At 46.6% G+C, this 17,561-nt stretch overlaps 1 protein-coding gene across 1 annotated transcript in view; it reads right to left on the bottom strand.

The window, feature by feature from the left end:
* The window catches only part of LOC123487216 (DNA-directed RNA polymerase III subunit RPC1-like), a 69,029-nt gene that overhangs the window by 26,844 nt on the left and 24,624 nt on the right, over positions 1-17,561 (bottom strand). The window contains 9 exon segments of the mRNA XM_045218374.1: positions 1,504-1,674; positions 1,998-2,135; positions 2,698-2,816; positions 7,965-8,076; positions 8,856-9,028; positions 9,323-9,487; positions 9,707-9,845; positions 11,736-11,863; positions 16,531-16,600. Of these exon segments, the coding sequence (XP_045074309.1) occupies positions 1,504-1,674; positions 1,998-2,135; positions 2,698-2,816; positions 7,965-8,076; positions 8,856-9,028; positions 9,323-9,487; positions 9,707-9,845; positions 11,736-11,863; positions 16,531-16,600 (1,215 nt within the window).

The following is a 17,561-nucleotide window of genomic DNA, read 5'->3' as shown; positions in this document are numbered from 1 at the left end:
AGAGGGATAGAGGGAAGAGGAGGGATAGAGGGATGGAGCGATAGAGGGAGGAGGGAGGGATAGAGGGATAGAGGGAGGAGGGATAGAGGGAGGGATGGAGGGAGGAGGGAGGGATAGAGGGAGGAGGGATAGAGGGACGGAGGGAGGAGGGATGGAGGGATGGAGGGACAGAGGGATGGAGGGAGGGATAGAGGAGGAGGATAGAGGGATGGAGGGATGAGGAGGAGGGATGGAGGGATAGAGGGAAGAGAAGGGATAGAGGGATGGAGCGATAGAGGGACGGAGGGAGGAGGGATAGAGGGACGGAGGGAGGAGGGATAGAGGGACGGAGGGAGGAGGGATAGAGGGATGGAGGGAGGAGGGATAGAGGGATAGAGGGAGGAGGGATAGAGGGAGGAGGGAAGAGGGATGGAGGGAGGAGGGATGGAGGGAGGAGGGATGAAGGAGGAGGATGGAGGGAGGAGGGATAGAGGGATGGAGGATGGGATAGAGGATGGAGGGATGGGGAGAGGGATAGAGGGATGGAGGGAGGAGGGATAGAGGGATGGAGGGAGGAGGGATAGAGGGAAGAGGAGGGATAGAGGGATGGAGGGATAGAGGACAGAGGGATGGAGGGATGGAGGGAGGAGGGATGGAGGGAGAAGGGATAGAGGGATGGAGGGAGGAGTGCGGATGTGTTATTAGTAATTGTGGGCGGGTGAACAAACAGCTGACCTGCACATCACTAACACATACATTGAGATGATGATATGCACTGTGGGTAAAATCTTATTTCACGGTCTTCAAATTCTGAAGTCTGGCATCTAAAGAAAATTCGAAGAAATACTCAAAGTTGTGTGTTGCCAAGCAGAAGTTAATTATAGCCCACTGTCTCAACATCTCTACCAGATGGCAGTTTGAAATGTGCATATGTTCTTGTTGCCAGTGACAACAGGTGAGGTCTAAGTGAATAATGTGTGTGTGTGAGCAACTGCATGTGTCTGTCCATGCATGTGTCTCTGTGTGCGTGTCTCTCTCTCTGTGTGTATGTCTCTGTGTGTGTAAGTGTGCCTCTATATGTGTGTGCCTCTGTGTGTGTGTGTGTCTGTGTGTGTCTCTCTCTCTGTGTGTGTGTGTGTCTCCCTCTCTCTCTGCGTCTCCCTCTCTCTCTGCGTCTCCCTCTCTCTCTGCGTCTCCCTCTCTCTCTCGTCTCCCTCTCTCTCTGCGTCTCCCTCTCTCTGCGTCTCCCTCTCTCTCTGCGTCTCCCTCTCTCTCTGCGTCTCCCTCTCTCTCTGCGTCTCCCTCTCTCTCGTCTCCCTCTCTCTCTCGTCTCCCTCTCTCTGCTCCTCTCTCTCTCGTCTCCCTCTCTCTCTGCGTCTCCCTCTCTCTCTGCGTCTCCCTCTCTCTCTGCGTCTCCCTCTCTCTCTGCGTCTCCCTCTCTCTCTGCGTCTCCCTCTCTCTCTGTCTCTCTCTCTCTCTGTGTGTGTGTGAGATTAAGTCTTGCCGCACATGTGTGTGACTCACCCGGATGTTGTCCAGAACTCTGTTGAACTCCAGCGGTTCATCTTTGCCCTCCATGGCGGCCGGGTCCAGGCCGTCCCCCCCGTAGATGAACTGGATGATGTCACCAGTGGAGCTCCGTACCGTCAGATCATACTGGGAACACAGGTCCTCCAACGACTTCACCAGACGCCTCTGTTGACACACAACACATCCACCACAGAAGAACAGATCAAAGGATGACTCAACAGATTGTTGTGCAACGGTGTGTGTGTGTATGTGTGTGACCACTCAACACCTTTCATCTTTCATCTGCTATGTGTCATTAGTCAGAGCTGTGGTGAGCTGTTCTGACCTGAACACATCAACAACATAACAACACTAACCCTAGGATATAACCCTGATCGCTACTCAAGAGGGAACCTGATAGATTTAGATTCGTTTTCTTTAATACAAGCAGAGGGGCTGTGCAGGGTACGGTGCAGCAGCCCAGAGGTGTGTGTGTGTGTGTGTGTTACCTGCATGTATCCGGTCTCTGCTGTTTTAACGGCGGTGTCCACCAAGCCCTCTCGACCAGCCATAGTGTGAAAGAAGAACTCTGTGGGAGTCAGGCCTGAATAAAAGCTGTCAGCCACAAAGCCTTTAGCTGCAGGGAGCTGTGACACAGAGAGAGAGGTTACATCATTATAAAACACCCTGGATGTGTCCCAAATGGCACCCTATTCCCTATACTGTATAGTGCACTACTTTTGACTAGGGCCCACAGAGCCTTGGTCAAAAGTAGTGCACTAAGTAGGGAATAGCCCTCTGTAGCTCAGTTGGTAGAGCATGGCGTTTGCAACACCAATGGTTGTGGGTTCGATTCCCACGGGGGGCCAGTATGAAAATGTATGCACTCACTAACTGTAAGTCGCTCTGGATAAGAGCGTCCGCTAAATTACTTAAAAAAATATTTAAAAAAAAATAGGGTGCCATTTGGGATTCATACCCTGTTAGACAAAAATGAAACAGGGCTCTGACTGAGTCAGCTGGAGATGCTGTTTACTGCTAGGAAGGAAAACACACTCCTCAACCTTCCCATCCCCAGCTAGCCTGTAACCAAACCAGCCCTCATCTCTTCATGAATGAATCAACCCCATGCCCTGCGACTCTGGACAGATCTAATGGTGATTTCAGCTGGTTAATAAAAGGCGTTACGTGGTTCTCAGAGGATCTTACTTTAGAGTGCTTCTCAAAGTGTGGCAGCGAGCGGTTCTCAAAGCCGTCGGGTACTCGAGAGCCGCTTATAGCCTGCTGGCCCACACAGGCAATCATCTGGGAGATGTTGATGAAGGATCCTAGGAGGGAAAATGAAAAGGGATGAAGAACTTAAGACCATTAGCATTACAGAATCACCACCTTAAACAAAAATCCCACACATTCTACAGTGTGGCGTCCCGCAGAGGAGGGGGAGACTTGTCGAGGCCTGGTGTCCGTGTCTGATCAGTGGAAACGTTTTGATCAAAACCCCTGGTCTGGCACCAAGTGGTGGAGAATGCGGGCATTTGACGTGGTTCAGATCAGGGTTGACGTTTAACGCAGCATCAGCATGGACGAGTTGATAGCTCAGTTCGTCCGGGTCCAACAACCGGTTCAGGAACGAACGCTGGAGGAACTGCGCCTACAAAATGTCCGCCTGGTTGAGGAAATCAGGAAGCTACAAGGAGGAACGCCAACCGAATCGCATCCAGACCAGTTTTTAATGAAGCTAACGGAGGACGACGTCATCGAAACCTACCCCTGAACGGTTGAACGGACAGCGCTCCGGGAAGGGTGGCCAAAAGCAAAGTGGGCGAGCCTGCTGGCACCGTTCCTGTCCGGAAACGCCAAAAAGGTGTATTATGACCTCAACGCCGAACTGGCGGCTAACTACGACGTCTCAAAACGGGAGATACCTCAGCCGCCACGGATACAGACTGGCCCACCGGGCCCAACTGGTCCACGGCTGGAGGTTCGTGGCCGACGCCTCCCCTCGAGCCCAGATGAGCGACCTACTGCGCATCACCAGGCGTGGCTCCTAACCGACGTATCCACCCTCTCCCTCATAGACAAAGTGGTCATGGGATCGCTTCTTACGGGCGCTACCCGTATAACGATCGGACGGTGGAACATCAAGCCCCAGGAGAGGAAGGTCCACGCGGTACGTGACTGGCCAGTTCCACGCACCAAGACACAGGTCAAGTCCTTCCTGGGGCTGGCGGGATCCTATAGCCGGTTTTTTCCCCCAACTTTTCGGCTATAGCCTCCCCCCCTCACCGATCTAACCAGGGCCCGCCTCCCGAAAACAGTGATATGGACGGACGAGACCGAAGCGGCGTTCAGGCGCCTGAAGGAAGCGCTGTGCTCCCCATCCGATTCTCGTAACGTACGTTTTCCAGGTACCGATGTTGGTTCAGACGGACGCTTGCGACACGGGACTAGCGACCGTCCTGTCCCAGTTACACGATGGGGAGGAACCTGGAGAGATGTTGATGACAGAGTCTACAGCAGGGGGGTAGAGACATAATGATGGAGAGATGTTGATGACAGAGTCTACAGCAGGGGGGAGAGACATAATGATGGAGAGATGTTGATGACAGAGTCTACAGCAGGGGGGAGAGACATAATGATGGAGAGATGTTGATGACAGAGTCTACAGCAGGGGGGAGAGACATAATGATGGAGAGATGTTGATGACAGAGCCTACAGCAGGGGGGAAGAGACATAATGATGGAGAGATGTTGATGACAGAGTCTACAGCAGGGGGAAGAGACATAATGATGGAGAGATGTTGATGACAGTCTACAGCAGGGGGGAAGAGACATAATGATGGAGAGATGTTGATGACAGAGTCTACAGCAGGGGGGAAGAGACATAATGATGGAGAGATGTTGATGACAGAGTCTACAGCAAGGGGGAAGAGACATAATGGAGGAGAGATGTTGATGACAGAGTCTACAGCAGGGGGGAAGAGACATAATGATGGAGAGATGTTGATGACAGAGTCTACAGCAGGGGGGAAGAGACATAATGATGGAGAGATGTTGATGACAGAGTCTACAGCAGGGGGAAGAGACATAATGATGGAGAGATGTTGATGACAGAGTCTACAGCAGGGGGGAAGAGACATAATGATGGAGAGATGTTGATGAAAGAGCCTAGAGCAAGGGGAAGAGACATAATGATGGAGAGATGTTGATGACAGAGTCTACAGCAGGGGGGAAGAGACATAATGATGGAGAGATGTTGATGACCGAGTCTACAGCAAGGGGGAAGAGACATAATGGAGGAGAGATGTTGATAGAGTCTACAGCAGGGGGAAGAGACATAATGATGGAGAGATGTTGATGACAGAGTCTACAGCAGGGGGAAGAGACATAATGATGGAGAGATGTTGATGACAGAGTCTACAGCAGGGGGAAGAGACATAATGATGGAGAGATGTTGATGAAAGAGTCTACAGCAGGGGGAAGAGACATAATGATGGAGAGATGTTGATGACAGAGTCTACAGCAGGGGGAAGAGACATAATGATGGAGAGATGTTGATGACAGAGTCTACAGCAGGGGGGAAGAGACATAATGATGGAGAGATGTTGATGACAGAGTCTACAGCAAGGGGGAAGAGACATAATGGAGGAGAGATGTTGATAGAGTCTACAGCAGGGGGAAGAGACATAATGATGGAGAGATGTTGATGACAGAGTCTACAGCAGGGGGAAGAGACATAATGATGGAGAGATGTTGATGACAGAGTCTACAGCAGGGGGAAGAGACAATGATGGAGAGATGTTGATGAAAGAGTCTACAGCAGGGGGAAGAGAATGATGGAGAGATGTTGATGAAAGAGTCTACAGCAGGGGGAAGAGACATAATGATGGAGAGATGTTGATAGAGTCTACAGCAGGGGGGAGAGACATAATGATGGAGAGATGTTGATGACAGAGTCTACAGCAGGGGGGAAGAGACATAATGATGGAGAGATGTTGATGACAGAGTCTACAGCAGGGGGAAGAGACATAATGATGGAGAGATGTTGATGACAGAGTCTACAGCAGGGGGGAAGAGACATAATGATGGAGAGATGTTGATGACAGAGTCTACAGCAGGGGGAAGAGACATAATGGAGGAGAGATGTTGATGACAGAGTCTACAGCAGGGGGGAAGAGACATAATGATGGAGAGATGTTGATGACAGAGTCTACAGCAGGGGGAAGAGACATAATGATGGAGAGATGTTGATGACAGAGTCTACAGCAGGGGGGAAGAGACATAATGGAGGAGAGATGTTGATGACAGAGTCTACAGCAGGGGGGAAGAGACATAATGATGGAGAGATGTTGATGAAAGAGTCTACAGCAGGGGGAAGAGACATAATGATGGAGAGATGTTGATGACAGAGTCTACAGCAGGGGGAAGAGACATAATGGAGGAGAGATGTTGATGACAGAGTCTACAGCAGGGGGAAGAGACATAATGGAGGAGAGATGTTGATGACAGAGTCTACAGCAGGGGGAAGAGACATAATGATGGAGAGATGTTGATGACAGAGTCTACAGCAAGGGGGGAAGAGACATAATGATGGAGAGATGTTGATGACAGAGTCTACAGCAGGGGGAAGAGACATAATGATGGAGAGATGTTGATGACAGAGTCTACAGCAGGGGGAAGAGACATAATGATGGAGAGATGTTGATGACAGAGTCTACAGCAGGGGGGAAGAGACATAATGGTAAAAGGATTTAAGGGCATTACCATTTCAATTCCACTAATTTACTTACCTTAAACCAGGGGCAACTACACTCAGGCACACGGCTGATTTTTGTCGGAGCGAATGGTCGGGGGGGGGGGGGGACATAATTATAATAATTTTGCAAATTGACGACAACTAAGCCCCAAAATAATTTCATACCTTGATTACATTCCTTTAAGGAATACCTGGGATAGGATAAAGTAATTATTATACCCCCCTTTAACCCACCCCCAAAAAATAAAGTAATAACAATTGTAAAGTGGTTGTCCCACTGGCTATCATAAGGTGAATGCACCAATTTTCTTTATTCGTGGGAATACTTGGGAACATATTTCCTAAATTAAACTCATTTTTAGCTGAATTCCTGGTGATTTTACAGTCAATTTTTACTAAAAACGTTCCGGGCCCGCGGTCCGCCTGATACTGACCCCGTCCTTAAACCCATGGCCTGGTTTCCCGGACACAGACTAAACTTCTGAAATAGAAAAAGGAATATACATCCTACAATAAACAGATCATGAAAGAGCCTAAAAACATGGAAATAGGAAATAAGGCCATGTCTGTATTTGCATACAGGTCGGTCAGCTACAGGTCAGGAACTACCCATAATAACCCATCAAACATACGTTAGAGTATAGCCTAGCTGTTTCCATGACAATGGCGCTCTAATGGCAAATCAAATCAGAGCGAATCAGGAAGTCTTAGTTGGAGTGAATAAGAACCACTTAGTCCTTATTATTAGAAGTGGGCACAGGCAGAGCTCCTGACATTTGATTAGTGTATGTGTGTGAGAGTGTGTGTGTGAGAGTATCTGTGTGTGTGAGTGAGAGTGTGTGTGGTAAAGGCAGCGTTTAATCCTCCGCGAATGGTTAGTTGACCTACCTTTGGAGCCACACAGAGCCATAATCATAGGACTGGTTAGTTGACCTACCTTTGGATCCACACAGAGCCATAATCATAGGACTGGTTAGTTGACCTACCTTTGGAGCCACACAGAGCCATAATCATAGGACTGGTTAGTTGACCTACCTTTGGAGCCACACAGAGCCATAATCAGAGGACTGGTTAGTTGACCTACCTTTGGATCCACACAGAGCCATAATCAGAGGACTGGTTAGTTGACCTACCTTTGGATCCACACAGAGCCATAATCAGAGGACTGGTTAGTTGACCCACCTTTGGAGCCACACAGAGCCATAATCAGAGGACTGGTTAGTTGACCTACCTTTGGATCCACACAGAGCCATAATCAGAGGACTGGTTAGTTGACCTACCTTTGGATCCACACAGAGCCATAATCAGAGGACTGGTTAGTTGACCCACCTTTGGAGCCACACAGAGCCATAATCAGAGGACTGGTTAGTTGACCTACCTTTGGATCCACACAGAGCCATAATCAGAGGACTGGTTAGTTGACCTACCTTTGGATCCACACAGAGCCATAATCAGAGGACTGGTTAGTTGACCTACCTTTGGATCCACACAGAGCCATAATCATAGGACTGGTTAGTTGACCTACCTTTGGATCCACACAGAGCCATAATCATAGGACTGGTTAGTTGACCCACCTTTGGATCCACACAGAGCCATAATCATAGGACTGGTTAGTTGACCCACCTTTGGATCCACACAGAGCCATAATCATAGGACTGGTTAGTTGACCTACCTTTGGATCCACACAGAGCCATAATCAGAGGACTGGTTAGTTGACCTACCTTTGGAGCCACACAGAGCCATAATCAGAGGACTGTTGCTCTTGTCCAGTTCTCTGAGGCAGGCGCTGCCGGCATGGTCTCTGATAACAGATAGCTCCTTCAGGATGAGGGCCTGTTGAGAGAGAGACACACCTCATTATCACTCTAAACCACAGATGGACCTGCTATGGAACGACCACTAGGCATCAGCGTGACAACAGATAAACCTCCAAAACAGACCCCCCCGTTAAAAAAAGAACCTGCTCTCTTTCCTCCTCGTATCAGTCTGAAGTAGAGATGATGACGTACCTGGTTTCAAAAGGCCACCAGACTAAAGTAGCTGGTATAGAAGAACCACCAGACATCAGCCAGACAATAGATACAGTAGCTGGTATAGAAGAACCACCAGACATCAGCCAGACAATAGATACAGTAGCTGGTATAGAAGGACCACCAGACATCAGCCAGACAATAGATACAGTAGCTGGTATAGAAGAACCACCAGACATCAGCCAGACAATAGATACAGTAGCTGGTATAGAAGGGCCACCAGACATCAGCCAGACAATAGATACAGTAGCTGGTATAGAAGGACCACCAGACATCAGCCAGACAATAGATACAGTAGCTGGTATAGAAGAACCACCAGACATCAGCCAGACAATAGATACAGTAGCTGGTATAGAAGGGCCACCAGACATCAGCCAGACAATAGATACAGTAGCTGGTATAGAAGGGCCACCAGACATCAGCCAGACAATAGATACAGTAGCTGGTATAGAAGAACCACCAGACATCAGCCAGACAATAGACAAAGCTCACGGTGGCTGTTTTATTTGGGGATACCACAAATATCAGCTCATAATTGAGAAAAGCTAATAGGCTTAGTGCTTTATCTGGTCTAGTGTGTACCTCCAGGGTCTCCTCAGCAGTGCAGCCTGGCTGTTGCTGCAGTTTGCCAGTCTTCAGGGCCTCGATGTACTCGTCACACTTGGCATAGCCCCCGTCCAGCAGGTCCTGTTTGGCCTTCAGCAGACCCTGGCCTGGGGTCACATCACCAATACCGATGGAGAAACCCCGGTTGGCTGCAAAGGGTTTATAACGGTCATGTTCAGTAGGGAACACTATAGCCAAATGCTTGGCAGCGGGAAAACTCAAATAAGCCTGGTAAAGTATGAGAAGGCATTTAGTATTGAGCATGTTCAAAGCACTAACTGAAATGAATGAGGCAGAAAGGGATGCAAACCTACAGTATATTACCATTACATAGCATTAGATCACAGTACAGCATCAGTATACTGCAGTTCAGTAAAGCATCAAGTATAGCATCTTTGAAGTATTAACAGCAGAGAACATGTCAGTACGGGCGGTGGACCCACAGAGGTATGTAGGCGCGAGGCGGGCCAGGCGAGACATGGCGTTGGCTGCCTCCAGCTGCCCCCAGTCTCTCAGCAGGATATAGAATATGTTCTTCTTGGAGCCAGAGCCCAACGTGCCCTTATCCATGGTACCACACATCAACTCACTGTTCTGGATCACAACGACTGAGGGAGGGAGACACAGAGAGAGACAGAGAGAGACAGAGAGAGACAGAGAGAGACAGAGAGAGAAAGGAAGGACGAAATTCAAAGATTTTGAATAATGAATCTGAATAGTTGAATCTGATTATAGTAATACAATTATATTATAAATCTGGATAATTGAAATCAGATGATCTGTATTTTATGGATGAAGACTCTAGAGAGGCATGGGGAGGAACTCACAGGAGTCGTTGCTGCAGAGGTCCTCTCCTTTACCGCTGTACTGTTTCCCCTTGGTCCTCAGGTTGGCCTTGACTGGACAGGCCTTACTGGGCTTCAGAATCAGACCAAAGATCTGCTTCCCTGTCCACAGAGTCATCGGCTAACAACAGACAACAGAGTCATCGGCTAACAACAGACAACAGAGTCATCGGCTAACAACAGACAACAGAGTCATCGGCTAACAACAGACAACAGAGTCATCGGCTAACAACAGACAACAGAGTCATCGGCTAACAACAGACAACAGAGTCATCGGCTAACAACAGACAACAGAGTCATCGGCTAACAACAGACAACAGAGTCATCGGCTAACAACAGACAACAGAGTCATCGGCTAACAACAGACAACAGAGTCATCGGCTAACAACAGACAACAGAGTCATGATGGACTAACAACAGACAACAGAGTCATGATGGACTAACAACAGACAACAGAGTCATGATGGACTAACAACAGACAACAGAGTCATGATGGACTAACAACAGACAACAGAGTCATCGGCTAACAACAGACAACAGAGTCATCGGCTAACAACAGACAACAGAGTCATCGGCTAACAACAGACAACAGAGTCATCGGCTAACAACAGACAACAGAGTCATCGGCTAACAACAGACAACAGAGTCATCGGCTAACAACAGACAACAGAGTCATCGGCTAACAACAGACAACAGAGTCATCGGCTAACAACAGAGTCATCGGCTAACAACAGACAACAGAGTCATCGGCTAACAACAGACAACAGAGTCATCGGCTAACAACAGACAACAGAGTCATCGGCTAACAACAGACAACAGAGTCATCGGCTAACAACAGACAACAGAGTCATCGGCTAACAACAGACAACAGAGTCATCGGCTAACAACAGACAACAGAGTCATCGGCTAACAACAGACAACAGAGTCATCGGCTAACAACAGACAACAGAGTCATCGGCTAACAACAGACAACAGAGTCATCGGCTAACAACAGACAACAGAGTCATCGGCTAACAACAGACAACAGAGTCATCGGCTAACAACAGACAACAGAGTCATCGGCTAACAACAGACAACAGAGTCATCGGCTAACAACAGACAACAGAGTCATCGGCTAACAACAGACAACAGAGTCATCGGCTAACAACAGACAACAGAGTCATCGGCTAACAACAGACAACAGAGTCATCGGCTAACAACAGACAACAGAGTCATCGGCTAACAACAGACAACAGAGTCATCGGCTAACAACAGACAACAGAGTCATCGGCTAACAACAGACAACAGAGTCATCGGCTAACAACAGACAACAGAGTCATCGGCTAACAACAGACAACAGAGTCATGATGGACTAACAACAGACAACAGAGTCATCGGCTAACAACAGACAACAGAGTCATGATGGACTAACAACAGACAACAGAGTCATCGGCTAACAACAGACAACAGAGTCATCGGCTAACAACAGACAACAGAGTCATCGGCTAACAACAGACAACAGAGTCATGATGGACTAACAACAGACAACAGAGTCATCGGCTAACAACAGACAACAGAGTCATCGGCTAACAACAGACAACAGAGTCATCGGCTAACAACAGACAACAGAGTCATCGGCTAACAACAGACAACAGAGTCATCGGACTAACAACAGACAACAGAGTCATCGGCTAACAACAGACAACAGAGTCATCGGCTAACAACAGACAACAGAGTCATCGGCTAACAACAGACAACAGAGTCATCGGACTAACAACAGACAACAGAGTCATCGGCTAACAACAGACAACAGAGTCATGATGGACTAACAACAGACAACAGTTAAAGACCAACACCCAAATGATTGACGAGTTGCAGACCAACTGATATTTAACTACTAAAGAAAGTCACTCTACATGACTCCCAGTGACTTTATTTTTTATTTTTCTCATGACAGAGAACAGATATCAGCCCAAAATCCAATAAACAGTCCATCACTAAATTCAGCCAACCAAGGAGAGCCATACCATACCTTGAGTATGGCTGGGTGTGGGAGAGCTATCTTGATCTTCTCATCCACCCCAACCAGGATAGAGGCGACTATCTGGCAGGCTTTAGACCTGTCGAAGAACGTGTCCTTTAGGGTCAACAGGTAGGCTCCTGTGAAGAAAGGAGAGAGGAGAAGAGGAGGACACAGTAGGGGTGAAACGTGGAGTCTGAAACATACAGCTATTGTGCTCCTAAGAAACAGCCTAAGAAATATTAGGCTACACTTTCTCCAAATACGATAAATACAGAGATGTCATTTTTGACATTCCTACAAATATGACCGGATTCAGGATCGTAGGCGTTTGGCGCTTCTTCCTACTCCACAGTAGAGTCGTAAAAAAAAACCAAAGAAGAATATATTATAATTTTTTGTTGCAGAAAATACTTCTTGAACATGTGAACTTTCATATGACTTAATTACAAACTTGTCTGGGATCCGTAAATATGAATATTAAATTAAGAGCCTAGTTTAGCCAATGAGAAAGCACTGAGCTCTGTAGGGAGAAAGACAGGCTCCATGATTGGCTGAGATAATGGAGGGAGATCATAGAGGAAGGGGAGGACCATCCCCAGTGAATTATAATAATAATAATAATAATAATAATAATAATAATAATAATAATAATATGCCATTTAGCAGACGCTTTTATCCAAAGCGACTTACAGTCATGCATGCATACATTTTTGTGTATGGGTGGTCCCGGAGATCGAACCCACTACCCTGGCGTTACAAGCGCCATGCTCTACCAGCTGAGCTACAGAGGACCACCAATTATCAAATTAAAAATAGTGAAAACTTTCAAGAAGTTATCCTTCTTAGATGAAACTATACTAAATATATTCACGTCACCAAATAATTTATTAAAACACACTGTTTTGCAATGAAGGTCTACAGTAGTCTCAGCAGCACTCCGTAGGGTAGCACCATGGTGTAGCCGGAGGACAGCTAGCTTCTGTCCTCCTCTGGGTACATTGGCTACAATACAAAACCTAGGAGGCTCATGGTTTTCACACCCTTCCATAGACTTGAAGAGAAATTATGACAACTTCCGGAGAACGTCCTTTAACCTATCAGAATTTATGCAGCATGAACTGACATGTTGTCCACCCAATCAAAGGATCAGATAATTAATCTAGTACTGAAAGCATAAGCTACAGCTAGCTAGCACTGCAGTGCATAACATGTGGTGAGTAGTTTACTCAGAGAGAGAAAGACAATACTTGAACAGTTTTGAACAGATTAATTTGTTAAAAAATGAAGGAGAAGGAAGAGAGTGAGAGAGCAAGATAGCTATATTTACACTACCAGTCAAAAGTTCGGACACACCTACTCATTCAATGTTTTTTCTTAATTTCTTACTATTTTCTACATTGAAGAATAATAGTGAAGACATCAAAACTATGAAATAACAGATATGGAATCATGTAGTAACCAAAAAAGTGATATACAAATCAAATTAAATGTTATATTTGAGATTCTTCAAATAGCCACCCTTTGCCTTGATGACAGCTTTGCACACTCTTGGCATTATCTCAACCAGCTTCATGAGGTAGTCACCTGGAATACATTTCAATTAACAGGTGTGCCTTGTTAAAAGTTAATTTGTGGAATTTCTTTCCTTCTTAACGTGTTTGAGCCAATCAGTTGTGGTGACAAGGTAAGGGTGGTATACAGAATATAGCCCTATTTGGTAAAATACCAAGTCCATATTATGGCAAGCACAGCTCGAATAAGCAAAGAGAAACGACAGTCCATCGTTACTTTAAGACATGAAGGTCAGTCAATACGAAAAATTCAAGAACTTTGAACGTTTCTTCAAGTGCAGTCGCAAAAACCATCAAGAGCTATGATGAAACTGGCTCTCATGAGGACCGCCACAGGAAAGGAAGACCCAGAGTTACCTCTGCTGCAGAGGATAAGTTCATTACAGTTTCCAGCCTCAGAAATTGCAGCCCAAATAAATGTTTAATAATAATATGATGCCATTTAGCAGACGCTTTTATCCAAAGCGACTTACAGTCATGCGTGCATACATTTTTGTGTATCGGTGGTCCCGGAGATCGAACCCACTACCCTGGCATTACAAGCGCCATGCTCTACCAGCTGAGCTACAGAGGACCACAAAGTTCAAGTAACAGACACATCTCAACATCAACTGTTCAGAGGAGACTGAGTGAATCAGGCCTTCATGGTCGAATTGCTGCAAAGAAACCTTTACTAAAGGACACCAATAATAAGAAGAGACTTGCTTGGGCCAAGAAACATGAGCAATGGACATTAGACCGGTGGAAATATGTCCTTTGGTCTGGAGTCCAAATTGGAGATTTTTGGTTCCAAACGCCATGTCTTTGTGAGACGCGGTGTAGGTGAACGGATGATCTCTGCATGTGTAGTTCCCACCATGAAGCATGGAGGAGGAGGTGTTATGGTGTGATGTTGCTTTGCTGGTGACACGGTCTGTGATTTATTTAGAATTCAAGGCACACTTAACCAGCATGGCTACCACAGCATTCTGCAGTGATACGCCATCCCATCTGGTTTGGGCTTAGTGGGACTATCATTTGTTTTTCAACAGGACAATGACCCAACACACCTCCAGGCTGTGTAAGGGCTATTTTACCAAGGAGGAGAGTGATGGCGTGCTGCATCAGATGACCTGGCCTCCACAATCCCCCCACCTCTAACCAATTGAGATGGTTTGGGATGAGTTGGACCTCAGAGTGAAGGAAAAGCAGCCAACAACTGCTCAGCATATGTGAGAACTCTTTCAAGACTGTTGGAAAAGCATTCCAGGTGAAGCTGGTTGAGAGAATGCCAAGAGTGTGCAAAGCTGTCATCAAGGCAAAGGGTGTCTACTTTGAAGAATCTCAAATATATTTTGATTTGTTGAACCCTTTTTTGGTTACTACATGATTCCATATGTGTTATGTCATAGTTTTGATGTCTTCACTTTTATTCTACAATGTAGAAAATAGTAAAAATAAATGAAGACCCTTGAATGAATAGGTGTCCAAACTTTTGACTGGTACTGTAGTTGTCTTTTTTCCAATTTCACTTAGCTAGCAAATGCAGCTAGCTAGTTTAGCCTACTCAAACACCTGGCTCAAACAGAAAAGGATGCGATGTTAGCTAGCTGGCTATTACAATCAAACACTGGAACTCGTCCAAGTCAAGGTAAGCTTTTGGTTTTATTAATTTATTGCCACCGCGGCCCACTGGTATACCTGCTAAACTGCTTGCTGACTGCACTGCATGATTGTAGCGGGTTTACTAACGTGTTAGTTCTAGTAGCTATGTTGACAATGACGTTACTAACATCGTTAGCTAATATGGTGACTACGTGTGTAGCGGTTAGCGGCTATGATATGAAGGTTTGGCTTGGAAAGGTTTTGTCGCCTGGTCACAGACAGCGGCTGTGTTGTGCACTGAGGTTCACAAGCGAAGGGAAAAGGTGAGAGGAGGAGAGCGCGTAGACGCAAGAAGGAATTATATATACAACGAGCAAAATGTTCATGCTGCTTGTATGTGGCTGCTATGAAAGTGAACTGTTTGCTTGTGATCAGGGCTGTATTCATATTCCGCCAATTCTGTTGAAATTTTTTTTGCAAACGGAACGAAACATATAAACATAACTGAATTTGTCCAATAGAAACTCTCGTTTGCAACTGTTGGACTAATGATTACACACTAGATCAGCTAGATGCAGGCAAGAGTGTACAAGGCGGTATTGAATGTGTCATTGTCTGTCACCTTGATTAGTTACATTTTTGTCTCGACCTGTGTGCACCTACGTTGTAAACTTTCATTCATAGGCTAGGTTGTAGCAACCTCATGATGGGTACAGGGAAATTAGAGTATCATGTAGTAGCCTAAACCTATCGCTGTTACATTGAGCTGGGTGAATGGAATATGAATGACAGTCATCCAATATGCTGCAATAGAAATAAGGCCATGCTAATTCAAAACAAATCGTCCTCCCTCATTTTAAACGTCACCGACTGCCACTGATAGAGAGACTACTTTCTGGAGGACAATGCCATGCTGACTCATGAATTGACATGTGAATGTTCTTAATTAAAATGGGTGGGGCTAAGGCTTAAGAGGGTTTGAACGATGCTGAATGGACGTTAACGAAGAAGAGCTCTCTAGAAAGTGTGAAAAACATTCAAGGGGCATTTTTCTCCTACCTGTCTCCATATTGGGATAACAAGTTTGTCAAATGCCAAAGAAGCATAACTTTCCCATGTTTCATGATATACCATTTCAAAGCTCTGGGTTTGTACTTTTACAAAATGTAAAAAATACTAAAAAAATAAAAAATAAAAAAACAGCCAATCTTGAAGATTTGACAGAAGCTCATCTTCCTGAATTCAGTCTCAAATGTCAAAACCAGAGTGGACAATAATGTCAGTATAAAGAATCCCATCAAGGTGTTGACTTAAGAAGAGGTAAGTGCCCCAATCTGGATAACACAAGCAAAGCAACTGCATAATGAAGATGACACAGTTTTCTTTTCAAGGCAGATGAGACCAGCTGTGACACAAATCAAATGCAATGAACAGATCGGAGCAGTCCAGGGAGACATTTTCCATCACGTTGAACACACGTCACAATGTCAGCACCTTGATATTTTCTCCACCTAACAATGAGCCATTTGAGACACTCGATAATCCAGACGTCAAAGGCCTCAATCATCTGACAAATGAGCCATTTGATTGGCTGTCAGGCCCTGCTGCGACAAACAATGACTGCCTATTGCGTTGACACAATGGCTGACCTGTCAGAAAGTCTTGAATAGCAGCAATCAGAGGCTCTCCGTTTCTGGGGGTCACCAAGTTGGCTTTGGTCTGGAGGGACACAGAAAGAGAAATTAGAAAAGTAACGGTCAGCGTGAAAGCAGAACCTTGGCTCTGCAGGTTTAGTGTTGTTTAAACCTGGGCTTAAAGACTGAGTGACAGAGAGGAGAACTGTTGAGGTGGACTGTGGGGTGTTGTAGGTGTAGGGGTGGACTGGGGGTGTTGTAGGTGTTGTAGGTGTAGGGGTGGACTGTGGGGTGTTGTAGGTGTAGAGGTGGACTGTGGGGTGTTGTAGGTGTTGTAGGTGTAGGGGTGGACTGTGGGGGTGTTGTAGGTGTAGACTGTGGGGTGTTGTAGGTGTAGACTGTGGGGTGTTGTAGGGGTGGACTGTGGGTGTTGTAGGGGTAGGGGTGGACTGTGGGGTGTTGTAGGTGTTGTAGGTGTAGGGGTGGACTGTGGGGTGTTGTAGGTGTAGACTGTGGGGGTGTTGTAGGTGTAGACTGTGGGGTGTTGTAGGTGTAGACTGTGGGGTGTTGTAGGTGTAGACTGTGGGGTGTTGTAGGGTGGACTGTGGGTGTTGTAGGGGTGGACTGTGGGGGTGGTGTAGGGGGTGGACTGTGGGGTGTTGAAGGTGTAGGGGTGGACTGTGGGTGTTGTTGGTGTAGGGGTGGACTGTGGGTGTTGTAGGTGTAGGGGTGGACTGTGGGGTGTTGTAGGGGTGGACTGTGGGGTGTTGAAGGTGTAGGGTGGACTGTGGGTGTTGTTGGTGTAGGGGTGGACTGTGGGTGTTGTTGGTGTAGGGGTGGACTGTGGGTGTTGTTGGTGTAGGGGTGGACTGTGGGTGTTGTTGGTGTAGGGGTGGACTGTAGGTGTTGTAGGTGTAGGGGTGGACTGTGGGGTGTTGTAGGTGTAGACTGTGGGGGTGTTGTAGGTGTAGACTGTGGGGTGTTGTAGGGGTGGACTGTGGGGTGTTGTAGGGGTGGACTGTGGGGTGGTGTAGGGGTGGACTGTG

Source organism: Coregonus clupeaformis, unplaced genomic scaffold, assembly GCF_020615455.1.
Source record: "Coregonus clupeaformis isolate EN_2021a unplaced genomic scaffold, ASM2061545v1 scaf1533, whole genome shotgun sequence".
Classification (NCBI taxonomy): Eukaryota; Metazoa; Chordata; class Actinopteri; order Salmoniformes; family Salmonidae; genus Coregonus; species Coregonus clupeaformis.
This window is presented reverse-complemented; position numbering and strand designations above follow the sequence as displayed.